The sequence below is a fragment of the Giraffa tippelskirchi genome, chromosome 6, assembly GCF_054371585.1.
Source record: "Giraffa tippelskirchi isolate mGirTip1 chromosome 6, T2T-mGirTip1v1.2.pri, whole genome shotgun sequence".
In the NCBI taxonomy this organism is placed as follows: Eukaryota; Metazoa; Chordata; class Mammalia; order Artiodactyla; family Giraffidae; genus Giraffa; species Giraffa tippelskirchi.
Genome location: NC_137280.1, coordinates 81,974,392 through 81,993,640, shown reverse-complemented (window position 1 = coordinate 81,993,640; position 19,249 = coordinate 81,974,392). Strand labels below are relative to the sequence as shown.

The window sequence follows — 19,249 nt, the reverse complement described above, 5'->3', positions numbered from 1 at the left end:
TCATCTCCTGTGTTGTTGGAAGAGGTTTTTTGCTGTGACCAGCATGTTCTCTTGGCAATACTCTGTTAGCCTTTGCCCTGCTTCATTTTGTACTCCAAGACCAAACTTGCCTGTTACTCCAAATTTACTTTGACTTCCTACTTTTGCATTCCAGTTCCCTATGATGAAAAGGATATCTTTTTTTAATTAATTTTTTAATTGAAGATTAATTGCTTTACAGAATTTTGTTGTTTTCTGTCAAACCTCAACATGAATCAGCCATAGGTATACATATATCCTCTCCCTTTTGAACCTCCCTCCTATCTCCCTCCCCATCTCACCACTTTCGGTGTTAGTTCTAGAAGGTCTTGTAGGTCATCATAGAATCGTTCAACTTCAGCTTCTTTGGCATTAGTGGCTAGGCCATAGACTTCGATTACTGTGATATTGAATGAGTTGCCTTGGAGACAAACAGAGATCATTCTGTCGTTTTTGAGATTGCACCCAAGAATTGATTTTGGACTCTTATTGACTATGAGGGCTACTCCATTTCTTGTAAGGGATTCTTACCCACAGTAATAGATATAATGGTCATCTGAATTAAAGTCACTCATTCCAGTCCATTTTAGTTCACTGATTCCTAAAAATGTCGATGTTCACTCTTGCCATCTCCTATTTGACCACTTCCAATTTATCTTGATTCATGGACCTAACATTCCGGGTTCCTATGCAATATTGTTCTTTACAATATTATTCTTTACAGCCATTGGACTATGATCTTTTCTCCTTCCTTCCTTACTTTCTTTTGCTGCACTACGTGGCCAGTAGGATCCTAGTTTCCCAACCAAGGATCGAACTCATGCCCCCTGCAATGGAAGCACGGAGTCTCAACCACTGGGCCACCAGGGGATTCCACTGACCATGATGTTTGCTTGTTTTACTCTGGTGTGGGGTTCTCTGAAATTCTTGAATCTGATTATTGTAGTCTTTAATCTTGGAAATTTCTTGTCCTTTATATCTCCACATATTTCTTATGCCCTACACTCTCTTCTTCTGGGACTAATTCCACATATGTTACACTGCTATTTTCCTACATCTCTTAAGGTTTTGCTTTATTCTCCACTCTTTTTCTTTTGTATTTCAGCATGGATAATAGCTATTGACCTATCTTCACATTTGCTGATTCTTTCCTCATTTGTGTCCAGTCTGCTGAAACACCTGTTGAAGAAATTTTAAAATTTCTGACAGTGTGTATTTCTGGCATTCCCAATTGATTGTTTTTTAATAGTTTCCACATCTCTGCTTTAAAATTCTTCATTTTTTCATGCTTGTTTACTTCTTAATTTCTTTAACGTATTAATCATAGCTCCTTTAAAGTTCCTTTCAGATACTTTCAATGTTTCAGTCATCTCTGGGTCTGATTCTGATCAATGTTACATCTCTTGACAGTGGGTCCAGTGTTTTATTTCCCCTCCCCCCATACCTCTGTGTGTGTGTGTGTGTGTGTGTGTGTGTGTGTGTGTGTGTGTGTGTGTGTGTGCATCTTTTCATTTTTGGTTGAATGCCAGATATTAAAGAAGAACACTTAACACTAAAGTTTCTGTACGCTAAAACAGGCATTCCCCTTCTGCTGCTTAACCATTAAGATGGGGAAGGTCTGATTCAGGCTAGTGAGAACTTGAACTGGGTTGTGGCTTCTGCTGTTGGTCTTGGCATCTGAGATTTTCCAGGGATATGGGCCTGTTTCTACTCTTCCTCCAGAATAGTGCACCTGTACCAGGCCCTGAGGACAGGAGTATGTGGTGCCTCCCGCCACACACTCCCGGTAGAAGGCTTCTGCTCCATATGTGAGAGGAAAGCAAAATGTGTTCTTTCAGGCCCCCAGTGGTAGGTGGTAATCTTCTGAACACCTACACTGAGATGTTCTCTCTGTGGTCCCTTGCTTTGCCCCAAGTATACTGCATGAGCTGCTAGTGAAGGCCTAGGAGAAAGATCTCCCAGTGAGTACAGTCCTCCTCTTGTCTGATTTCTCATCGTTCTGAACTGGCACAATGGCCCACAATTGAATAACTCATTGAAATTATAGCTAGCTGACTTCTCCCTTCCACTTGGTGTTACACCTCTTCCTTTGTACTATGCTAACCATTTTCAGAGCTCATCATTCTGGATCTCTGTCCACCTGGTTTCATGTGGGCCTTGGCATCTGTGTAAACATGACAAGGATATTTTATCCTACCTCTACACTGTCTTCATTCAATGTCTCAGGTGATCCACAAGGCTCTTCACTCTTAACTGGTTACAACTCAGCCTTCTAGACCCGTGTGAGCTCTGGGAACTATGAAGTCTAATCTGGCTACTCTGCCCTTCCTGTGGAATTGTATACTGTGTACTCATGGCTCAGGGTCCAAAGGAAGACTGCAGGCACTAAGGCCTCCTGTGCTCCCTCAGGGGTCCTTTCCTCTGGAGTACCCTGATTCTGGCATCCACCTTTGCAGATTCCAGCTGCCTGTGCTCCTCTTCATGTCACAGCCTGGAATGTGCCCCAAGAAGGAAGATGAAGCCCTTATAGACCTTACTTCATCTGTTCTCTTTTCTCAGGGGCCACAGCTGTGCCCTGCCTCATGTTGAATGGGAAATAATTGCCTCCTAGGTAAATATGTTTACTGCTAGCTTATGGTAGAGGCAAGTTCACTCCTAGTAACCCTACTGTGGGCACAGCGAAAGGCCTCAGATAGACTTTTAGCAGGCTTAGTACTTCAAAGGATTTTCCAACTGCATTTTACTACATTGCTTCTCCAGGATCACCAACCTTGAGTTTTTTTATTTCTTCTCAGTTCAGTTCAGTTCACTCGCTCAGTCGTGTCCAAATCTTTGCGACCCCATGAATCGGAGCACACCGGGCCTCCTTGTCCATCACCAACTTTCAGAGTTTACCCAAACTCATGTCCATCGAGTTGGTGATGCCATCCAACCATCTCATCCTCTGTCGTCCCCTTCTCCTCCTGCCCCCAATCTTTCCCAGCATCAGGGTCATTTCCAATGAGTCAACTCTTCGCAAGAGGTGGCCAAAGTATTGGAGTTTCAGCTTCAACATCAGTCCTTCCAATGAATATTCAGGGCTGATTTCCTTTAGGATGTACTGGTTGGATCTCCTTGCAGTCCAAGGGACTCTCAAGAGTCTTCTCCAACACCACAGTTCAAAAGAATCAATTCTTCGGTGCTCAGCTTTCTTCACAGTCCAACTCTCACGTCCATACATGACTACTGGAAAAACCATAGCCTTGACTAGACAAATCTTTGTTGGCAAAGCAATGTCTCTGCTTTTTAATATGCTATCTAGGTTGGTCATAACTTTCCTTCCAAGGAGTAAGTGTCTTTTAATTTCATGGCTGCAATCACCATCTGCAGTGGTTTTGGAGGCCCCAAAAATAAAGTCTGACACTGTTTCCACTGTTTCCCCATCTATTTGCCATGAAGTGATGGGTCCAGATGGCATGATCTTAGTTTTCTGAATGTTGAGCTTTAAGCCAACTTTTTCACTCTCCTCTCTCACTTTCATCAAGAGGCTTTTTAGTTCCTCTTCACTTTTTGCCATAAGAGTTGTGTCATCTACATATCTGAGGTTACTGATATTTCTCCTGGCAATCTTGATTCCAGCTTGTGCTTCTTCCAGCCCAGTGTTTCTCATGATGTACTCTGCATATAAGTTAAATAAGCAGGATGACAATATACACCCTTGACGTACTCCTTTTCCTATTTGGAACCAGTCTGTTGTTCCATGTCCAGTTCTACCTGTTGCTTCCTGACCTGCATACAGGTTTCTCAAGAGGTGGGTCAGGAGGTCTGGTATTCCCATCTCTCAGAATTTTCCACAGTTTGTGGTGATCCACACAGTCAAAGGCTTTGGCAGAGTCAATAAAGCAGAAATAGATGTTTTTCTGGAACTCTCTTGCTTTTTTGATGATCAAGAGGATGTTGGCAATTTGATCTCTGGTTCCTCTGCCTTTTCTAAAACCAGCTTGAACATCTGGAAGTTCAAGGTTCATGTATTGCTGAAGCCTGGCTTGGAGAATTTTGAGCATTACTTTACTAGCGTGTGAGATGAGTGCAATTGTGCGGTAGTTTGAGCATTCTTTGGCATTGCCTTTCTTTGGGATTGGAATGAAAACTGACCTTTTCTGGTCCTCTGGCCACTGCTGAGTTTTCCACATTTGCTGGCATATTGAGTGCAGCATTTTCACAGCATCATCTTTCAGGATTTGAAATAGCTCAACTGGAATTCCATCACCTCCACTAGCTTTGTTCATAGTGATGCTGTCTAAGGCCCACTTGACTTCACATTCCAGGATGTCTGGCTCTAGGTGAGTGATCACACCATTATGATTATCTGGGTCATGAAGATCTTTTTTGTACAGTTCTTCTGTGTATTCTTGCCACCTCTTCTTAATACCTTCTGCTTCTGTTAGGTCCATACCATTTCTGTCCTTTATCGAGCCCATCTTTGCATTAAATGTTCCCTTGGTATCTCTAATTTTCTTGAAGAGATCTCTAGTCTTTCCCATTCTATTGTTTTCCTCTATTTCTTTTCATTGATTGCTGAGGAAGCCTTTCTTATCTCTCCTTGCTATTCTTTGGAACTCTGCATTCAAATGGGAATATCTTTCCTTTTCTCCTTTGCTTTTCACTTCTCTTCTTTTCACAGCTATTTGTAAGGCCTCCTCAGACAGCCATTTTGCTTTTTTGCCTTTCTTTTCCATGGGGATGGTCTTGATACCTGTCTCCTGTACAATGTCACAAACCTCTGTCCATAGTTCATCAGACATTCTGTCAGATCTAGTCCCTTAAATATATTTCTCACTTCCACTGTATAATCATAAGGGATTTGGTTTAGGTCATACCTGAATGGTCTAGTGGTTTTCCCTACTTTCTTCAGTTTAAGTCTGAATTTGGCAATAAGGAGTTCCTGATCTGAGCCACAGTCAGCTCCCGCTCTTGTTTTTGCTGGCTGTATAGAGCTTCTCCATCTTTGGCTGCAAAGAATATAATCAATCTGATTTCGGTGTTGACCATCTGGTGATATCCATGTGTAGAGTCTTCTCTTGTAGTGTTGGAAGAGGGTGTTTGCTATGACTAGTGCGTTCTCTTGGCAAAACTCTATTAGCCTTTGCCCTGCTCCATTCTGTACTCCAAGGCCAAATTTGTCTGTTACTCCAGGTGTTTCTTGACTTCCTACTTCTGCATTCCAGTCCCCTGTAATGAAAAGGACATCTTTTTGGCTGTTAGTTCTAAAAGGTCTTGTAGGTCTTCATAGAACCGTTCAACTTCAGCTTCTTCAGCGTTACTGGTTGAGGCATAGACTTGGATTACCGTGATATTGAATGCTTTGCCTTGGAAACGAACAGAGATCATTCTGTTGTTTTTGAGATTGCATCCAAGTACTGCATTTCGTACTCTTTTGTTGACCATGATGGCTACTCCATTTCTTCTATGGGTTATTCCTTCTATTAACCATCTAATTCTTCCATGGCTCCTCTCCTGATACTGCCACAAACACTGCTGGCATTCTGCTTCCCATCATCTTCCTTTGAAGTATACATTTGTTTACTCTAAAACTAATTCCCCCTGCCACAGACTATACTGTCCTCAAATACATGCCCCTCCCCGCCCCCAATACCCACTCAGACCTGTCTTTAACCTGTGAGAATAACCCCTTTCTAGATAGAACAGGATCACTTACACATTGGTCAGGCACATACAGGTTTCCTAGGACCAATTACCATATCCATTGGCATAGACAAGGACACGTGGAATGACAACCCACAAAACTTTTGGAGGCTACTTTCTCGCACACATGCTGTCATCCACTCACTCTCACCCAGGGACTCAGCTGATGGAGCTGTTTGCACTTGAGCTGCGACAATGGGAATGTAATGGGATGAACCAAGTCTTGGCTCTTACATCTCTCTTAGGAAGGGTCATGCAGCACATATTTAAACTTTACTGACAAAAGCCTGGGTCTCCACTGCAGAGAAGGGAGCCATGTGGAGGGTGGAAGCAAGAGAAGGAGCTCTGGTGTGAGCCCACTATGCCTTGGGGGAGCTCCAGTGTGTGCCCCGGGAAAGGTGTGAGAAGACTGTTCACTGGGCCTGCACTGCTTTTGACAGGCGACACTTCAAACAAGCTGCAGGAGGTACAGCTGCCTCTGGTCCCATTGCTCCTGTGCCGACTGCTCTATGGACAAACAAACATTCTGCCAGACATGCTGTGTGCCGGAAACCTCAGGGACACGAAGACTGCATGTGAGGTGCGACCCACTGTGGGAATGGGAGGCTAAGCCCAGGGATTTCAGATGTTATATAGGCTTTAAACCAGGAGCACTTCTACCAGGTGGGTAAATGGTCCCCGACAGACTTGTTCCTATGGGGCTCAGAAGTACCTCCCCATACAGCCATGGTTGAGTGGGAGAGCACCAGGTGGCTTATGTGCAAATGCAACACAGGCCTCAGTCAGGCCCTGTGAACCCCAGTGCTGGCCAGAGCAGCCCAGGGCTCCACGTTTTCCCAGGGGCCGTGCTGACTGTCATCCCATAGCACCTACCCTCTACTTGCAGACAGTGTCGTGAACACTGCTTGCCTGCAGCAGGGCCTTCCCATTGACAAGGGGCGGCTGCATGAGTGGCAGGAGCCTGGGTCCATCCCACAGTATTGGCACCGGGCCACCCTCATGCAGCAGGCCCCAGACTCCCAGTTCACAAGAAACTCCTCTTTTTTCCAGGGTGATTCTGGGGGCCCACTTGTCTGTGAATTCAACCGCACCTGGGTGCAAATTGGAGTAGTGAGCTGGGGGCAGGGTTGCAGATACCCTATGTATCCTACGGTTTTTGCCCGAGTCTCCTTTTTCTCAAAATGGATTCATCATCACATAGAAAACACACCCTTACCTCTTCAGCCGCTCCCTGCCCTCTCCTCTACTCTGGGGGCCATCATCAACGTCCTTATGACCTCACTGGCCGCCCTGTCAATGTTGTAAGGACCAAAGCCCTCTCCAGCTTCCTCACGGCTGCATGCTTCCACCCCTGCCCAGCTCCAGCCCCTCAAGTCCTCACACACCTCAGCAAACTGAGGGCCATCAGCCAAGCTCACATGCAAGGTCCGGGAGGAGACTGATGAGGGCCACGCCCAGGAAAGCAGAAGCTGGTCTCATCACAGAAGGGTGGCGGTTCATGGGAGGGAAGAGTACATTTGTTGAGTACTCTGGGCACCTAAGATTTGAGAAGATATTAAATATTTACAAAGCAAATGTCCCAGAAATCCTATATTTATCTTTCTACACAGAGTACAGCCTCCCTTTCACATGCAGAATATGTTCATCACTCTGCCTTGTCAGAATGATGGGCAGAAGGGTGAGAGAAGGACAAACCAAACTACAGCATGTCTAGAAAGGACAACTATGTAAACACTGGTGTCTGGATATAGAATCCAGGGTGTGACCAAAGCTGGGGCAGAGGGAAAGTCATCATCTTAAAAACAGACCTATCAATATCAGAGTATTAAATATTTAAACATCTAGTTTGGAAAATGGAAAACGTGAGCTGAGGGTAGGCACGCAAAGGAAACTTAAAAAGGTAAAAGCAGAAATCAAAAGCCAAATGACAGAAAAAGCCAAATGACAGAAAACACTAAAACATTTTAGAAATACCAATTTTAACAAAAAATCAAAAGTAGAAAGGACATCATGAATTTAATCAAGATATGATGTGAGACTAAAAATACACAAAATAAGAAATGACAAGGGGGATATATCCATTGAACATAAAAAATTTAAGAAATCCTAAGGGATATTATACAACTCTATGTAAATAAATTCAAATGAAAAGTACACTTTTTAGGAAATAACTAATTTACCAAAACTGATCCCAGTAGAGACAGAAGGCTAGAGATCAAATTCCAAAGATGAAATGGAGAAATTTAAGAAAAAAAAGTCTATCCTAGTGAAAGTCCTTAGCTGAGATGGCCTCCTTGGGAATCACATCAGGCCTTTAATCACGAGATTGTCCCAGTGCTGTCCATTCTGTTCCAGACACAGACAAAGGAGGAGAGTGTTGTGAAGACAAAAACTAATCACACACAAAAAATTAAGACAATCCAACCTATCAGTTAACAAAAATCCTGATGAAAGATTAACAGAATTCAACATTATTTTTAAAGTAATACATTATAATCATGTAGGAATTATTCCAGTAATGCAAAGATAAGTATTAGAAAACCCATAGATATAATTCACAATATTATTGCTTTTCTAAGGAGAATAAAACTAATGAAAAGATGTTTAATACATTCAAAATCCATTTCAAACTTTTAAAAAAGGAACCAATGGATAACAAGATATACAGTGTATTAGTCACTCAGTTGTGTCTGACTTTTTGCGAGCCCATGGACTGTAGCCCAACAGGCTCCTCCTATGTCCATGGAATTTTCCAGGCAAGAATACTGGAATAGGTCACAATTTTCTACTCCAGAGAATCATCCCGATGACCCAGGGATTGAACCCAGGTCTCCTGCATTACAAGCAGATTGTTTAGAGTCTGAGCCACCAGGGAAGTCCAATAAGATATACATATACATATATACAAGTAAGCCTAAAAGCTAGCACTTTCCTTAGTGAGGGAATGAGCGCCTTTATGCTGAAGGTGGGGTCACAGAAAGGTTGTTCCTTTATCCCTTGCTCCTTAATACCATATTGGAAGATTGGCCACCACAGCCACACTAGAAAATCATCCAGGGAAATGGAAAAGGGCCTTCTAATCTATCTCCTACTTTAAAACTTAGAAGGACTTCCCTGGTGGTCCAGTGGTTAAGACTCTGTGCTTCCAATGCAGGGGGCAGGAGCTCAATCTCTGGTTGGGAACAAAGATTCCATATGCCATGCAGCAAAAATAAATAAATACATTTTAAAAAAATAAATAAAAATTAGAAATGATATAAAGCTGAATTTCTTTAAAAAGAAGACTTAGAGGATATGTGGAACACCAAAGAGAAAACTGTGAAACTACCACAAATAGGAAGAAAGTTCAGTAAAGTCATTAGATAAAACATTACAAAATCAGTCTGTATTCCCATTAAAAGATAACATGATGAAAGACAAAAACACCAATTATAATAACAATGAAAGAGACAAGATACCTATGACCTTAACAAAAAATGTGAAAATTCATATGAGGAAATCTTTAAAATATTCCTGGGGAAAAAAAAAACCCAAAACATCATACACAAAAAGAAAAAGTAGATTTGGATGAATGATAAGATATCCTAGATTATTGAACAGATAACTCAAAATGTGTTTTTCTTTTCTGGAGTTAGATAAATTGATTTCAAAGTTTAGAGCAAAACACAGATAGGTGAGAAAACCCAGGAATAAAACTAAATTCACGTCATGGTGGGGACTAAGCCAGCAGAAATTAAAATATCCCCAAAAGATGCTACAATAACAACATTCCATAGACTTGACAATGTGTGTCTGTACATACACACAGTGGATAAAACACTCAGAACTGAGCCCAAGTATACGCTGCTGCAGTCCATGGGGTCGCAAAGAGTTGGACACGACTTAGTGACTAAACAACAACATCATGTTGGAAAATCAGTGTATGGGAAATGTGTCACTTTAAATCACTGAAGATGTTTAAGTTTTCAAAAGTGTGATTTGGCATGGTCATATAAAGTTGGTCTTAGAAACATATACACCCTGACCAAGTAGGCTTTTTTCTAGCAATTTTGGAAGGGTTGATGTATTGCTGATCCTGCTCGTGATGCCAATTGTCTCACTGTATCTCACTGTACACACTGTTCATTGAACCCAGGGTAGTAAGGCACAAGCTAAGAGGCTAGGAGAAGACTCAAGGAGCCATAGAACTGTAGACACATTTATTTTCTCCTGGCTGATGCAGCAGCCATAACAGTATACACAGTATATTCTCTCCTCTCGTGGCTAATCCAACAGAGAGCCGTGAGGCAGCAGTAAAATGCTGCCACTTTCTAAGTGAAGCTCATATATCCCTACAACACAAAGTAGCTCATGACCAAGTGAGCACCTCCTGTATACTATTCTAAACCTATATCACAGGACACAGCCTTTACACTACACCTTTGCACAAATCGGCCCATATTTGCATCCACATAACCCAGATGGGACCCCTGTCAACTCAGGCCCCCTTCAGGGTCTTCACATTTTCAAAGTGACATCTTGCATGCCATCCCTCTACTTCTCTCAGTAAGGACCCACAAAACCCCCCACAGGTGCCGGGCCCACCCCTGTGGGCCTAACCTTAACCCTAACCCAAACCCTAACCCTAACCCTAATCCTAACCAAAGCTGCCAAGGTTCCCCTTGCTGTTGTCAAAATTGCTCACCCAAGTCAACCAACTCTGTCTAAGTATATGGTTGAAATGTGAACTCAGTCACCCTGGGGGCCCCTTGAGGATGCCTCCACAGGCCACATAAAGTGCTCATGCTTCAGTTTCTGCTGTACAATGAATGGGCCTCACTGCCAAGTGGGAACACACAGTCTCATTAACGTTCATCATCACTGTCACTTACCACCTCGCTGTCAGAGACGCTGGATTCATCAGAGCCATAGGGTTCTTGCTCTAACGCCAAAACGGCAACCCACTCCAGTGTTCTTGCCTGGAGAATCCTAGGGATGGGGGAGCCTGGTGGGCTGCCGTCTGTGGGGTCGCACAGAGTTGGACACGACCGAAGCGACTTAGCAGCAGTTCTTCTTGTCGGAGAAGGCAATGGCAACCTACTCCAGTACTCTTGCCTGGAAAATCCCATGGATGGAGGAGCCTGGTAGGCTGCAGTCCATTGGGTCACTAGGAGTTGGACACGACTGAGCGACTTCACTTTCAGTTTTCACTTTCATGCATTGGAGAAGGAAATGGCAACCAACTCCAGTGTTTTTGCCTGGAGAATCCCAGGGATTCTGGGCAGCCTGGTGGGCTGCCGTCTATGGGGTCGCACAGAGTCGGACACGACTGAAGCGACTTAGCAGCAGCAGCAGCAGCAGTCCTTCCAAGCCTCTCTGTACACTGCATACCACCGCAGCATCACTGAGAACATTGTCCATATTTGCCTTCAGGGCAGTCAGGAAAATCCACCCCACAGAGCCAGGCAGTCTGTGCAGCCTGTTTGGCAAACGGGAACTCACCGCCTTTTCAATGCTATCCAGTGACCCATCCACCACCTCTCAGTCTTCCACCAGAGCCCACGCCAAGAGAATTGCAGCCACATGGAACCACATGCTATATAGCGGCCACTGGCTTCCTCCATCCAGTGGAGCCCAGGCTCCCCTACCTGCTGGGTATCCTGCCCACTACACCAATTATATCGCTGATCATCCAGTTCTCACTGTTCGCTGAACCCAGGGTAGGCAAGGCGCAAGCTAAGAGGCAGGAAGAAGACTCAAGGAACCATAGGAATTGCAGACATGTTTATTCTCTCCTGGCTGATGCAGCAGCCATAACAGTATACTATACTATATGCTATATTCTCTCCTCTTGTGGCTAACCCAACAGACACAGCAGTGAGGCAGCAGTAAAAAGTGGCAACTTTCTAAGTGAAGCTCATATATCCCTACAACACAAAGTAGTGAGCACCTCCTGACATGCATGCGCAGTGCTACAAATGATCTCAACTGTTACATAGTCATTATTTACAAAATGCGGGGCAAGAGAGCCTGAACACGCCATCTTGACCAGTTTGCTCTCTTCACACAGCTGAACACTAGAATTTTTTAGAAGTTCACAACATACCCGTATTCATTCCAGTTAACAGTCACAAGGTATTTGTTGAGCACTGCTGTGAACCAAGCACTGTCAGGGCCTTGGAGTGATGAGAGGCACCAAAGCAATTAGTCTCTGCCGTCATTGGCCTTGTGTTTTGGCGTCAAGCTGAGACGAAGCTGCACTCAGGGCCAGAGCAATGCATTCCCATCATTATGATCTGTGATGTTTGCAACATGAGTATTTTAACAGCAATAGGTTAAGACAAACTCTTAACTTCATTTGATGTCTCTCCCTGTGTCTCCTTCATTCTCATCCAGGGCCACTGGGCATTCAGCTAAGGATGTATTCTTATTTACATTGTATACATCCTTCTGTGAAGAGGTAAGTAATTGCTAGCCATCTGGGTACAGCCACGCTGCCAGGAATACTCAGGCCCTGTATGTACGACACAAGCTGGTCTGCAAGTGAGAGTTAAGTTTTCACTACACGGATCAAGATGGAAGCTCTATCCTGTCAGGAATAGAATTAATAATGCAGCATGTGCAGTAGTAAACATACCAAACATCTTCTGTTGGAATGGAAATTCATGAAATACAACTTACTCAAGTCTCTGTGTCAATCAGGCAGAAAACTTACATGGTGAAGTGGCCAACTGAACCTGAGTGCTTCATGCATCCCAGCTGACCTTCATGCCTTAGTTCCTCTTCCTAATCTGCCTTAGCAAAGTTTTCTGGTTCCTGGTGAAACAACACACATGATGGCTGCAGATGCAACCAAGCTGCCTGGAAAAGTAAGTGCTCCAATGGCACAACTCCCACACACATATATCAGTGCATCAGAGACCACCACTCAGCAGGACAAAGTGGCAACTTAAAATGCATTTTGAATTGCTCTTATGGAGGCCTTAATATCAGATTAGTTTGTACATTTCTCGGTATTATTGATCATACTAAAATTCAAATAATGACAGCAGGGAGTAACCCAGTCAAACAATAACCAAGAAAAAAAGAAGTCAAAACTGCAAATCACACACAAAAAAGACCTCAGAGACAAAACTTGTCTTACTATATTCAAATGAAAACAAAACTCTTGTCAAAATCATGAAGGAAATAAGGATAACAGTTATGAGAACCAATTGAAAAAGAATGAAAATAACAACAGAAAAGATGAAGCATTTTATGAGAACCAGGACACTGTAATCACCAGCAGAAGAAGCAGAAGTGAAAGTGGCAGCACACAGCGAGAGAGCCAGCAGGGTGGGCACAGCAGGCTGTTTGATGAATTTGTTGACCTCGGCTAAGCCCCACGTTCCTACACTGTGAGCGCAAGTTCATCAACACAGTTAATGTGAGAGAATTTGTTTTTCAGGCATGATCTCAATAATATTTACAAAGAATCAAACAGAGCATACATCTAGAAGTTTCAACCAATGTTTAAAAATGGTTTTGGGGAGCTCCATACTACCAGCAAGATGGTGGAGTAGAAGGATGTGCGCTCATCTTCTCCTGCAAGAACACTAAAATTGCAACTTGCTGCTAAACTAGCTTTAATTGGATTAAAGATTTACTGAGCATGGTTCTGCCCTCCAGAGTAAGACCCAGTTTTCCCCACAGCCAGTCCCTCCCATCTGGAAGCTTGCACAAGCCTCTTATCCTCATCAATCAGAGGGCAGACAGAATGAAAACCGCATTTACAGAAAACTAACCAAAATGATCACATGGATCACAGCCTTGTGTAAGGCTATGAGCCATGCTGTGTAGGGCCACCCAAGACAGACGGGTCATGGTGGAGAGTTCTGACAAAATGTGGTTCACTGGAGAAGGGAATGGAAAACCACTTTAGCATTCTTGCCTTGAGAATGCCATGAACAGTATGAAAAGGCAAAAAGATATGACACTGAAATATGAACCTCCCCAGGTCAGTAGGTTATGCTACTAGAGAAGAGCAGAGAAATAGCTCCAGAAGGAATGAAGAGACTGAGCCAAAGCAGAAATGATGCCCAGATGTGGATGTGTCTAGTGGTGAAGTAGAGTCCAATGCTGTAAAGAAGAATACTGCATAGGAACCTGAAATGTTAGGTCCATGAATCAAGGTAAATTGAAAGTGGTCAAACAGGAGATGGCAAGAGTGAACATCAACATTTTAGGAATCAGTGAACTAAAATAGACAGGAATGGGTGAATTTAATTCAGATGACCATTTCTTTAAGGGATTCTTGCCCACAGTAGTAGATAATTATATACGTATTAGTAGCTAATTATATCTATTACTGTGGGCAAGAATCCCTTAAAGAAATGGAATAGCCCTCATAGTCAACAAGAGTCCAAAATGCAGTACTTGGGTGCAATCTCAAAAACAACAGAATGATCTCGGTTTGTTTTCAAGGCAAACCATTCAATATCACAGTAATCCAAGTCTATGCCCCAACCAGTTATGCTGAAGAAGATGAAGTTGAATGGTTCTATGAAGACCTAACAAGACCTTCTAGAACTAACACCAAAAAAAAAGATGTCCTTTTCATCACAGGGGATTGGAAGGCAAAAGTAGGAAGTCAAGATATACTTGGAGTAACAGGCAAGTTTGGCCTTGGAGTACAAAATGAAGCAGGGCAAAGGCTAACAGAGTTTTGCCAGTGAACGCACTGATCATACCAAACACCATCTTCCAACAACACACAAGATGACTCTACACACGGACATCACCAGATGGTCAATACCAAAATCAGAATGATTATATTCTTTGCATCCAAAGGTGGAAGACCTCTATACAGTCAGCAAAAACAAGACCTGGCACTGACTGTGGCTCAGATCATAGGCTCCTTATTGCCAAATTCAGACTTAAATTGAAGAAAGTAGGGAAAACCAGTAGAACATTCAAGTATGACCTAAATCAAATCCCTTACGATTATACAGTGGAAATGACAAATAGACTCAAGGGATTAGACCTGATAGACAGAATGCCTGAAGAACTATGGATGGAGGTTTGTGACATTGTACAAGAGGCAGGGATCAAGACCATCTCCAATGGAAAAAAAAATGCAAAAAGGCAAAATGGTTGTCTGATGAAGCCTTACAAATAGCTGAGAAAAGAAGAGAAGCTAAAAGCAAAAGAGAAAAGAAAAGATATACCCAACTGAATGCAGAGTTCCAAAGAATATCAAGGAGAGATAAGAATGCCTTCTTAAATGTACAATGCAAAGAAACAGAGGAAAACAATAGAATAGGAAAGACTAGAAATCTCTTCAAGAAAATTAGAGATACCAAGGGAACATTTCATGCAAAGGTGGGCACAATAAAGGACAGAAACAGTATTAAAGAAGCAGTATCTAACAGAAGAGATATTAAAACCAGCTATCAAAAATACACAGAAAAACTATACAAAAAAGTCTTCAGTTCAGCTCAGTCGCTCAGTCGTGTCCGATTCTTTGTGACCCCATGAATCGCAGCACGCCAGGCCTCCCTGTCTATCACCAACTCCCAGAATCTACCCAAACCCATGTCCATCGAGTTGGTGATGCCATCCAGCCATCTCATCCTCTGTCATCCCCTTCTCCTCCTGCCCCAATCCTTCCCAGCATTAGGGTCTTTTCCAATGAGTCAACTCTTCGTATGAGGTGGCCAAAGTATTGGAGTTTCAGCTTCAACATCAGTCCTTCCAATGAACACCCAGAACTGATCTCTTTTAGGATGGGCTGGTTGGATCTTCTTGCAGTCCAAGGGACTCTCAAGAGTCTTCTCCAACACCACAGTTCAAAAGCATCAATTCTTCGGTGCTCAGCTTTCTTCACCGTCCAACTCTCACATCCATACATGACTACTGGAAAAAAATGACCCAGATAGCCACAATGATGTGATCACTCACCTACAGCCAGACATCCTGGAGTGTGAAGTCAAGTGGGCCTTAGGAAGCATTACAACCAACAATTCTAATGAAGGTGATGGAATTTCAGCTGAGCTATTTCAAACCCTAGAAGATGATGCTGTGAAAGTGCTGCACTCAACATGCCAGTAAATTTGGAAAACTCAGCAGTGACCAGAGGACTGGGAAAGATCAGTTTTCATTCCAAATCCAAAGAAGGGCAATGGCAAATAATGTTGAAACTACCGAACAATTGTGCTCATTTCCATACTAGCAAAGTAATGCCATCCAACCATCTCATCTTCTGTCATCCCCTCCTCCTCCTGCCTTCAATCTTTGCCAGCATCAGGGTCTTTTCTAATGAGTCAGCTCTTTGCATCAGGTGGCCAAAGTATGTAGATAGGTAGATAATACCACCCTAATAGCAGAAATCCAAGAGTAACTAAAGAGCCTCTTGATGAAGGTGAAAGAAGAGAGTGGAAAACCTGGCTTAAACTTCAACATTCAGAAAACTAAGATCATGGCATCCAGTTTCATCACTTCATGGCAAATAGATGGGAAAAGATGGAAACAGTGATTTTATTTTCTTGGGCTCCAAAATCACTACAGACAGTGACTGCAGCCATGAAATTAAAAGATGCTTGCTCCATGGAAGAAAAGCCATGACAAACCTAGACAGCATATTAAAAATCAGAGACATCATTTTGCTGACAAAGGTCTGTATAGTCCAAGCTATGGTTTTTCAAGTAGTCATGTATGGATGTGAGAGTTGGACAATTAAGAAGGCTAAATGCCAAAGAGTGAATGGTTTTGAATTGTGGTGCTGGAGAAGACTCTTGAGAGTCCCTTGGACTGCAAGGAGATCAAACCAGTCAATCCTAAAGGAAATCAACCCTGAATATTCATTGGAAGGACTGATGCTAAAACAAGCTCCAATACTTTGGCCACCTGATGCGAAGAGCTGACTCTCTGGAAAACACTCTGATGCTGGTGAAGACTGAGGGCAGGAGAAGGGGATAACAGAGGATGAGATGGTTGGATGGCATCATCGACTCAAAGGGCTTGAGTTTGAGCAAACTCCAGGAGATAGTGAAGGACAGGGAAGTCTGGTGTGCTTCAGTCCTTGGGATCGCAAAGAGCTGAACATGGCTAAGCAACTGAACAACAACAAAAATACAAAAAACAAAAAGTGACACGTGTAATATGAATTTTCCAGTTGTTTCTGAATTATTGGTAATAGGAACTATTCATGACAGAAGACTGACAACATTAATATATGTGAAAATTTGCAGCTGGATATTCAGCATGAGAAAACTCATATGGGAGAGCTCTTTTAAATATGATAAAAATGTGAAAGCTCTCAGTTATGTGAAAGATGATCATAAATTTCAAACCCTGAAGCAACCTTTTGAATGTAATGAATATGGAAAAGTTTTACATAATAGGATTGTCTGTGTTACAGCTAAGAGTTCGCTAACAGGAGAGGAATCCTGTAAGGATAATGAATTTAGGGAAAACTGTGATAAAGCAACTCTTAAAAATTAGAGGATAATTACTTTACAATATTGTGATGGTTTTTACCATACATCAACATGAATCAGCATTAAGTATATATGTATGTCACATCCCTCTTGAATCCCCCTCCCACATACCTTCCCATCCCACCCCTCTAGGTTGTCACAGAGGACTGGTACAGCAACTCTTTTTAACTGCATGAGAACTGGCACAAAGGAGAAATGTTTTCATCTTAACGAATGTGGTAAATCCTATGACAAAACCTCCATTGTGGAATACAATGAAGATCACATAGCTATGACACACTATGAATGTAATGAAAATGGGAATAACTTCAGTAGGAATCTACCCCTCACTCACTCAGAGAACTGTTATAGAACAAGGTGCTTTTGAACACACTAAGTGTGAAGAACTTGAGCCAGAGCTCAGCCCATACAGTACATCAGAAGACACAAACTAAAGATAAATTCTGTGTTTATAATGGATTTACAAATGCCTTCTACCAGAAATTAGACCCTACAACACATCAGAGAACTCACAAAGAAGAGAAATTCTACCAATGTGATAAATATGAGAAATCCTCCCATCAAAACTCACCCCTCAGTGAACATCAGCAGTGTGCCATAGGAGAGAAGCCATTTGAACTTATTGAATGTGGGGAATCCTTTTACCAGAAAGCACATCTCATTCAACATCAGAGGACCCACTCAGGTGAGAAGCCTTCTGAATGTGAGAAATGTGGGAAATCCTTTTGTTCAAATTCACATCCTATTCATTATTCTAGAATCCATATGGGGGTCAATCTCTATGAATGTAATGAATGTGGGAAAACTTTTGCTGATAATTCAATTCTCAGAGCACATCAGAGAATTCACACAGGTGAGAAATCATATGAATGTAGTGAATATGAGAAAACTTTTGCCCGTAATTCAAACTTCAGAGTGTAGCAGGAGGGGGGGCCCCCTTCCAGGGGCCAAGGATGGGCTCTTTTCTAACACTCAGAAATGAATTGTCCAAGGAGACACACGTGCTGACAAAGCAAGACACTTTATTGGAAAGGGGAGGCCAGGCAGAGAGCAGGAGGGTAAGGAACTCAGGAGAACTGCTCTGCACATGGCTCACAGTCTCAGGTTTTATGGTGATGGGATTAGTTTCTGGGCTTTCTTTGGTCAATCACTCTGACTCAGAGTCCTTCCTGGTGGCACATGCATTGTGCAGCCAAGATGTATGCCAATGAGAAGGATTCTGGGAGGTGGTAGGACACGTGGCATCTCCTTTTGACCTTTCCAAGATTTTTCTGGTTAGTGGTGGCTTGTTAGTTCCATGTTCCTTACTAGGACCTCCTGTCATGAAATAACTCACACAAATGGTTACTATGGTGTCTGGCCAGGGTGGGTGGTTTCAGTTAGTGCTGTGCTGTGCTGTGCTAAGGCACTTCAGTTGTGTCCAACTCTATGCAACCCTATGGATTGTACCCCATCAGGCTACTCTGTCCATGGAATTCTCCATTCAAGAATACTGGAGTGGGTAGCCATACTCTCCTTCAGGGTATCTTCCAAACCCAGGATTGAACCCGGGTCTCCTGCATTGCAGGCGGATTCTTTACCATCCGAGCCACCATGGAAGCCCTTCAGTCAGTGTGCTTCCCCTAATTAGAGCACTTCAGAAAATTCACACTGAGGTAAAATTCTACAAATGTAATGGATTTCGGAAAACTTGCCCCGAAGACACATCTCAGTACACTTCAGAGGATTCATACAGGTGAGAAGCCCTATGAATGTTGTGAATGTGGGAAAACCTTCTCTCAGAAATCATACCTCAGTGGACACGAGAGAATTCACAAAGGAGAAAAACCTTATGAATGTCATGAATGTGGGAAAACTTTCTCCCAGAGGACACACCTCTGTGCACATCAGAAAACTCACACAGGAAAGAAACCTTATAAATGTGAGGAATATGGGAAAACTTTTGCAGATAATTAAGCCCTCAGGGCACATCAGAGAATTCACAAAATGGAGTAACTCTATGAATGTAATATATTTGGAAAAACTTTCTCCAAGACATCCACCTCAGAGTACATCTGAGGACTCATACAGGGGAGAAATCTTATGAATGT

General features: G+C 42.8%; 1 protein-coding gene and 1 pseudogene across 3 annotated transcripts in view; both read left to right on the top strand.

Annotated features, from left to right (window-relative positions):
* PRSS38 (serine protease 38) overlaps positions 1–7,278 on the top strand; it is a 42,708-nt gene extending 35,430 nt beyond the window's left edge. For all 3 annotated transcript variants that reach the window (XM_081497823.1, XM_081497822.1, XM_081497824.1), the window contains exons 4-5: positions 6,144–6,283; positions 6,754–7,278. In XM_081497823.1, the coding sequence (XP_081353949.1) occupies positions 6,144–6,283; positions 6,754–7,008 (395 nt within the window). In that variant the 3' untranslated portion in view covers positions 7,009–7,278. The remainder of the gene's footprint in view (positions 1–6,143; positions 6,284–6,753) is intronic.
* Positions 7,279–16,821: 9,543 nt separating this feature from the next.
* LOC145510801 (zinc finger protein 658-like) lies at positions 16,822–18,080 on the top strand (annotated as a pseudogene).
* The last annotated feature ends 1,169 nt before the right edge of the window (positions 18,081–19,249 follow it).